Genomic DNA, 8,501 nt, shown 5'->3' with positions numbered 1-8,501 from the left:
ATATATACGTGGGCACGTGGTAGCGTAGTTGACTGAGGCTCTATGCTACAACCCGGAAGGTCACGGATTCGATTCCCGATAAGGTTACTGGATTTTTCAATTGACCCAATCCTTCGAGCCGCACTATGACCCTGGGGTCGACTCAACCTCTAACAGAAATGAATACCAGGAATCTTCCCTGAGGTAAACTGCGGCAAGCGCGTAAGGCTAACAATTTCACCGCAATCTGTGAGCCGATTATCTAGAAAATGTGGGAGCCTCTACGTCTCAGTCCTATGGGTCTCCACGGCTTGTTGTAGGGATGTCCAGCGCACTGGAGGAAGAGCGATGCGGCTCAAGCAATGGATATGCAGCCATCCCGTGGTGTGGTTTTCTAATTACTTTATGTACGAGTTCTTTTTGTTGTCCTGCAAAAGTGTATAAAAGTAGATCCAAAGCTCCAACCGGCGCAACGTAAGTTATGAAATAAAAAAAAAATCCTATTGAATAAATGAAGAACCGATCAATTTTAAATCTCCGTCTATCATTCGGTAATGACCGCTGTACTAAAGAAAATAACCCGCACTGATTGTCAGAGCCAGGGCTAGACGCGCGCACTTCCCGGTCGGGACGATGTTATGAGCGTTGCCCACTCATTCATCTGCAAAACGTATGATAATGTCCGCTTTGGTGGTCAGCAGTGGCGGGGAAAGTGACCCTTACCGCCCCTTCCGTGAGAAGGCGAGCACGGTGAAAGTGATGGTTAAGTGCCACCGCCTGCTTCATCATCTCCAGGGTGCGGTCCTCTATATAAACCGCAGATGCATTATGGAAGCAACATTCATCTCTTTTTAGTTGTCCACATCGTGAACATGCGGTTCTTGCTGGTAAGTAAGTGCACATCAACTGCTGTGACTACTTCATATTTTCGTTATGATGCTCATTTCCTGAAGATACAGTTATATTGTTTAACGTGCCCTCCATTTCTCATATATTAGTGGTCATACCTGAGGAACACACACTGACTTTGTCTGAGAACGGGGTTCTGAAGAACATATTCAGCGTAAAAGAAGTGAATTGACAGGATGCTGAAGAAATTGAAGACATTTGTAATTTGTACTCCTCACTAAATTAATTATTATTAGGATCATCCAATATCAGTGGAAGAGATGGGCGGATAATATAGCACGCATAGGACAGGTGATGAATTCATATAAGTATTTGTCGAAAATCGTAAAGAGAAAATTTACTTGGACGACCCGGCCTTTGATTGGAGTATAATATTAAAATGTGTCTTAAAGGAATAGAACGGGAGATCTTGAAACTTCACAACGCTCAGACTGCTTCTGCGCCTACCCAGCTTCTTACCGGATTATTATCCCACAGTGATGCAGCCGGGATACGAAGCCAAAAACTCACCTCTATCGAGTGCTAAAGTTAAAAATCTTCTGCCTCTACACATTTTCATGGAGCTCTTATGATATTAAGCACAGGAAAAGTTTTAGACCATCACGTGAACAGAAATATTTTTCGGGAAGACAATGATAAAATTCCGGCGCTAAACTCACTCTAAATGTAGGTCATGTGATATCTGTTTACTGCAGGAGAATGACTGGAGGCATGAAATAAAATGTCTTTAAAAAATGTAATGTCGTAAAACTCAAGTTTTTCTTCATTGAAACAACGAAATTAACTGTGATGTAAAGAAAGCATCGCGGTTTGAAGGCCTCGAATATATTTGTTACGCGCTTCATGGAGTATATTACGGTATTTCACTGAAGAGGGTTAAGGTATGTATTTAATTAAATATTAATAAGTGATAAACTTCTGGCTGCTGTTGGTGATGCTCAAAATAAATTAACACTAATGGTTTTAAATCTCAATCAAACAAGATCATATTTTAGGCTTGGCTATTTAAAGAAGGATGGTCACGGTAGCCGAGCGGTCTAAGGCATGTAGTGTTTCGCTCGTTTGGAAACCGGGATCGTGGGTTCGAATCCCACTCAGGGCATGGATGTTTAGTTTGTGTGTGTGTGTGCGTTTTTCTGTGCTTGTGTACGAGCTGATCACCTGCCCAAGGAGTCCTACCGAATATGTAAGATCTAAAAAAACCGAAGTGAACGGAGAAGTTCATGGAGGTACGCCTAGGCCCACTGGGGCTGTAGTGCCAAGGAGAAAAAAATTTAAAAAGATGGAACTCAGCCCCTTTAATGAGTGGTATAATCTCTCATTTCTCCATGAGAAGTTCTGGCACTTCGTAGGGCAGAAAGTTATGGGAAAGTCGTCGTCGGAGTCCCCTGGCCCCACATCTCGTCAGTTATTCCTTGTGGGATACGCGAAACAGAGCGTGTGCAAATGAAAACATGGCAGTGACCAATAAACAGTTAACTGGTGTTAAAAGTTTACGACCTTGAACAACGATAAAAAGAACTCGGTCTGTCTACAGCCACTTGCTATGTGTATGTTTGAGCAGCATGAGCAGTGGCACTTACAAACTTACATTTATTCCTTGATTATTATTTTATTTCGAATGAGCGAATTGATCTTGATGAAGTATTTAACGTTATGAGCGGATTTGTAATTACGTACGCGTCTCAGTTTCTTGTTTAACTCTGAAAAAAATAATTGGATATTGCAACTGTAACCGTACGTTCCTCGCTGAAATTATTTAACTAAGGGCATAACCAATTGAGGCACTGTTTCACACCATGAGAGACGCTCCTCCTGTGGGATACAATCCCGGGACCGTCTAGTTATAATTCAACTATTGTCTTCCTTAAGGTGGGAATACACGAGAGCGCCGCTGCTGTAATGCAACATAGATCGAACGGGATTCGCGACTTATTCGTTCGTGTGTACGTGACTTTGAACACGCGCAGCGCACGCCTCAAATGCCGCGCAGCGATCCGGTTCCTGTCGGTTTTTCTGACGAACACAAAGGGATTCGTTGCCGCAGTGTGGCCGGGTTCGGTTGCCATTTGTCTCGTGAAGCGCGCACGCCTCAAACATGGAGTGGTCAGAAGAAGATATTTTGGGGCTCATAGAGGCATACAAATCATTCCCTGTACTGTGGAATCCCGGAGAAAACGATTATTATAAAAAGCAAAGCTTCCTCGTCTTCCTTGGTCGTGTGGATGACGAAGACAGACTGGAACTGAGGTGCTCGCGGCTTGCGCGCCTCTTTCAGATGGTTCGTTGCTTGCGCGTCGCTTGTTCGAGGTGCACCAAATCACTCCGCGCAACACTTGTAATGCCGCGTTACAGCCGCAGCGCGCTCCTGTATTCCAACCCATAGGCTTAGGGTGCCACTATTGTCCCTAGCGTCGCCAGTTTGCTCCTAGTGTCATAAACCCATGTGCTGACGTTGTGCGAGACCGGCCAGGAGGGGTCTTGGGTTTCTTGCTCCTGTGCCTTGAAGACCTTAAAAGGTTTATGATGGGCATCTCGAAAAATACAAATGTAGGACAGATGCCGGGCTCGACCCCTGGCCTTCTCTTGTTATTTTTCTTCTTTTGTTTTATGCCCACTGGGGGACTTGTAAAGAGATGGCAGTCAGTTATAGGGAGCGGAGGAGGACGGTTGGTGAAATGTAGACAGAGGGCAGAGAAGTGTTTTACAGTAGGGGTAGCGAGTAGGATGGACGGAGCGGCTAATGTGAAGATTGATCACTGTACGAAAGTTTACATTACGATTGCAATACACGGTGTGTTCTGGAGAACCCGGATTCATGAACCCCGAAGTGAGTTCCACTCCCATATCCGAAGCACCCGTATCCCTGAGATAAAGAACTCATCTCGAGTAACAGTCGTGTCAGCTGTACGTCGGCGGGCGGCTACATAACATTTTAATAATAATTCAGGGTCACTGTAATGACCATGGGATAATTGTTTCAGATATTTACTTTGGCGCTTGCGGCAGAGAGCGTGGTTGTCAAGAATAAAAGCGAGGGAGATAAGAAACAACAGAAGAGAGGAAATGTAGAAACCAGCTCCAGTGGTGTTTCCGGGAGCACTGGATATAGCATCGGCACAGCTGGGGAACTTGGCAGCGCCGAAAAGTACAGCTACGGGGGATATGACCTGAGTTCTGGAAGCACTGGCCTCGGTTCCGGAAGTATTGGTGATGGAAAGTTTGGCCTTATATCAGGAAGTACGGGCTATGGAAAAGTTGGCCTTATTTCAGAAAGCACTGGTCATGGAAATGTTGCCCTTATTTTAGGAAACATTGGTCAGGATAATCATGGCCTCAGTTCCGCCAGGGGGCTTCTTAGTTCCGGGGGCTACGGTCTTCGAGGATACAATTTGGGTTCTCACCTCACTTCCGGCAGCATTGGTCCTGGAAGCATTGGCATCAGTTCCGGTGGAAGCTCCGGTAAGGTTATTTTACTCGGTTCACGTGGACTTGGACATAGTTCTGGACTTGAAGGAATTGGTGTTGGCTCCGGAATTTTCGGTGGAGCTGGATTTTATGGTGGCATTCCTAGTACGGACAGTGGAACAGGTCAAGTTCAGGTAACAACCGTGACACAAAAAGTACCAGTCCCTGTCCCTCAGCCAGTACCAGTCATAGTTAACAGACCCGTCCCTGTGTCCGTCCCTGCTCCCTACCCAGTGGAAGTGCCTCGGCCTGTCCCAGTGTCTATTCCCCAAGCAGTACGTGTTACCGTGATTAGGCCCTACCCTGTCACCGTCAGTCGTCCCGTCCCTGTCCCTGTGCCTCAGCACGTTCCGATAGCCGTAGCTAGCCCGTACGCTGTTGCGGTCCCTCGGCCTGTACCCGTGCAAGTCTCCCAACCTGTGGCTGTTGCAGTCCCGTTGCCTCAGCCGGTACTTGTGTCGTCCATTAGTGAAAGTGGTTATTCTGGTGGTGTAGGGGGCCTCAGTTCGTCTGCCGGAGGTGGTTACGCCACTGGATCAAGTCATGGTTCGCCTGTGTCTTCAATTGGAGCAGGTGGTTACGCTGGTGTTGTAGGGCCGCTGGGACTATCATCCGGAGGTGGCTATGCATATGGATCAAGCTATGGTTCTGGTTTAAGCCTGGGACACGTTTCAACGCCTCTGAAAGGAGTGTACGTTCCGAGCTACCTGGGCGGCCTTCATGGTTCTTCCGGCGGCCAAAGTAGTTCCCATGGCGCTTCTGGAGGTTATGGAAGTGCCGATTATGCGGGTAGCTCATCGGCAGGATCCGGTTATGGGAGTTATACCAAGAGCTAAACGTGGATCATGAAAGTAGGCTTTAGTGATGACACCAGGAATATAATGAATAAGTATGACATGCCATGACTGAAAAATGCGATTTCATTATATTTGCGCTTAAAATTGACACCAAGTCATCATTGTGATAAGAGTTGTGTTTTTCAGTGACCGCAATCTTCAGTGTAAAACCGTTGGTTCATTTATGTGAGACGATAACATCTGTGTAATATTCAGTCCATTTGGTACACATTGTATTTTAATTAAAATTACAAGAAATAAACTTGGTTATTTTTATATATGTTAGTGAAAAATATTCCTTAAAATATTATAATAAGTTATAGACAGTATTCTCTATGACACTGCCCTCTTGTGCTTCATAATAATTATTATTGCTGGACATTTGTACTTCGAATGTACTGCAATACAACATCACGATATTAAATTTTCGCATATTTCCCGTTCAATTCTTGAGGCGAATGCATAAACAGCAGTTAATTTCTGTCCCTCTTGACATGTAACATCCAAAGAACATCTACATACTTTCAAGACACTGTATATAAGTGTGGATTTTGGGGTATGACAACGTGTTATAATTTTATAGGAGGGTAGCAATATTTCAGAATACTAAAGACCAATTTATGGAAATTTGCCTTTATGAAACACCCAAATCTTACATTAAAATTCTAATTAAATTTTCATTTAGAATTACGTTGATATGAAGTAGAAAGATTTAGTAAATATTTCTTTCTCTATTTTTACTGTTTAATGGTCGCCAGTACAACCTATACGGTTACCTAAAACTTAATCACTACATGTTCCCACACTTTCAGTCATTCTAAGGTGGTAAGGTAAAGTTGTCCCTGTGCTTAACTAATTAAGCACTACTCCATGAAGGCGTTTGAGGAGTGGATGTATAGATCCACATTTTCTTGCCCTCGGTACTAGCTGGAGGTGAGTGGTCAGCTTCACTCCTCTACCGCTTTAACCCCTGGAAAATAGCCCTCGGTACCCATTGGATAGGAGGTTGGGTGGACCCAGAGCCGATATGGACGACACGGAGAAGAGAAAATTCTTGACACTACCGGGACTCGAACTCCGCTCCCTTGGTCGTCCAGCCCGTAGCCAGTCGCTATACCTACTACGCTACCCCGGCTCCTCAATTCAATTTCAAAAACTCTAATTATTCTAATTATTAAACTTTCGCTATAAATCATTCAATAATTAGGGCTTTATATGTCGTACCATTTGAGGACGACAGAAAAGTTGAAACATGGAGCCGTTCTTAATAACTATAAGATATGCAGAAAGGTAGTTTTGTGGGTATTAAAGAATTAGAAATAAACAATAATTCTGGAGAAACTAATTGCCGACTTTCTTTTTTATACGACATTTACCGCAGAGAAAACAACGCGTCCGGCAACTGTCCTATTGTTGCGTGTATTCGTTGCAACGGGAAGGTTCTTACTGAACCTTTGCCTAGTAATGATAAGGAGGGATACACACACAGATACACAGTGACATAATCCCATAAGCCTATTTTATTCAAGTAAGGGAATTATGGTGGAAAACATGTGGACTTGCCTACAGGTATATGATAATAAAATGGCCGTTGCCTATTAACGGTAGTAACTTGTTTACTGCCTCTGTCTCTGTCGCTGTCTCTCTGCATTTTGGTTGTTACACAAAGGGTTCCTATTTCATCGCCTCCTTCGACTTGCAGGGCTACGGTGGAGGTATTCGACTCCGCCTCCATACGCCCCTCAGTGTTGGTTTCGGTCCCGGTACAGAGTCTTGGCGTGGCCAACACAGAAAATTACTTCTCCAATTTTTCTCTATTTTTGTATGTATATTTTCCAACAATTCCTCCACTAGTGCGTCAGCTTCTGTGTCCGCAAAAACGTCTTTACATAGCCGATGGCAACGACCGGCTGTTTAGGCCGCTGTATCCTAACAATGGATGTTTCTTCTCGCACCGTAATTCTGGCTTTGAGTCATCATGTCAAAATATTATAAAGCGTAAATCGTGAAACAATTTCAAAATGGATTTATTGACCTGTAGTTAAGTGATTCTGTTGCAGATAAAATTGCATTACGAGAAGTTCCTTTAAAATGTACTCTTCCCCGCATATCATTACGACGATAAAATCAAGGAAGATTAGCTGAGCGGTAATGTAGCAAACGCGTAAGAAACTGTGTCTTGACAAAATTAAGAGTTTCTTGAGAAACTTAACTTCAAATAAGAATACGGAATTAACAAACAAGAAGTTTTGGGAATAACTAAATGCCTACTTTCCTTGATATGACACGGACCCCCTACAAAACGATACCTCCAACAATTCTTCAAATATTGCGTGTGTGTATCGAGCCGTTTTCTAGCAACGATAGGAGATTTTTACCGTACCTGTACCTAGCAACGAGAAGAGATGCACATACTGATGAGAGGGTTTTATGTAGTACGCTGCTGAGATGAGCTCAGATGCCATGATAAACATACCGAGATTTATAGAGAATGTTCAGCTATTCAAAGGTTTATGCGAGGGTCCACAGATACACCGACAGCATGGTGATAGCATTAGCACATTTTAATGTAGTCTAAGAACTGAAGAAAACGAGTATGAGAGGCGGATTGGATTTAACGGTCACNCATACCTACACGACGCCACATCCCAGAAGACGGGTTTCTTCATAGTCACAGCCGTGAAAACCTAAAATCTTACAAGAACTAATGAACTTAACTTCATGGAGCTGGACCCTTCTTGAAAAGCAAGGAGTCAGTCAGCTACTACAGAATTTCCTGGTATTTTATAGAAACCGAATGTATCATTATCGTGGCCACATGAGCCCGCCATTAGTCTGTATCGTGAGCCAAATCAATCCACTCCATACCACTCCATCCTATCTCTCTAAGATCCTTTGTAATATTATCCTCCTACATATTTCTAGGTCTTCCTACTGGTCCCTTTCCTTCTGGTTCTCCCATTAAAACCTTTATATGCACCTTCTTTTTCCACATATGTGTTACAGGCCCCGTCCACCTAATCCTTCTTGACTTGATCGTTCTAATTATTTTTGGAGTATGGCTTTTGGGTCGAGTCAGCCTCTAACAGAAATGAGTACCAGGAATCTTCCTGGGGGTAATGGGTGACCGGCGCGTAAAGCTGACAACGTCACCGCCATCTGTGAGCCGATTGTCTAGAAAATGTGGGAACCTCAACATCTCACAACTCTATGGGCCTCCAAGGCCTATTACAAGGATACTTTACTTACTTTTACCACATTTCCAAAGGATCTATCAGTTGTCTTTATATTACGACTTTGTCCTGGATT

General features: G+C 43.8%; 2 protein-coding genes across 2 annotated transcripts in view; one reads left to right on the top strand and one right to left on the bottom strand.

Moving 5' to 3' along the window:
* Nucleotides 1-8,501, bottom strand: part of LOC111872784 (mitochondrial ribonuclease P catalytic subunit) — a 516,563-nt gene that overhangs the window by 440,644 nt on the left and 67,418 nt on the right. The window lies entirely within an intron of this gene.
* Nucleotides 806-5,403, top strand: LOC111872785 (collagen alpha-1(XXVII) chain A-like). The gene is made up of 2 exons (XM_023866956.2): nucleotides 806-866; nucleotides 3,873-5,403. The coding sequence occupies exons 1-2, from the start codon at nucleotides 852-854 to the stop codon at nucleotides 5,190-5,192; spliced, it is 1,335 nt and encodes a 444-aa protein (XP_023722724.1). The 5' UTR covers nucleotides 806-851; the 3' UTR covers nucleotides 5,193-5,403.

The sequence above is a fragment of the Cryptotermes secundus genome, unplaced genomic scaffold (assembly GCF_002891405.2).
Source record: "Cryptotermes secundus unplaced genomic scaffold, Csec_1.0 scaffold79, whole genome shotgun sequence".
Lineage (NCBI taxonomy): Eukaryota > Metazoa > Arthropoda > Insecta > Blattodea > Kalotermitidae > Cryptotermes > Cryptotermes secundus.
This window is presented reverse-complemented; position numbering and strand designations above follow the sequence as displayed.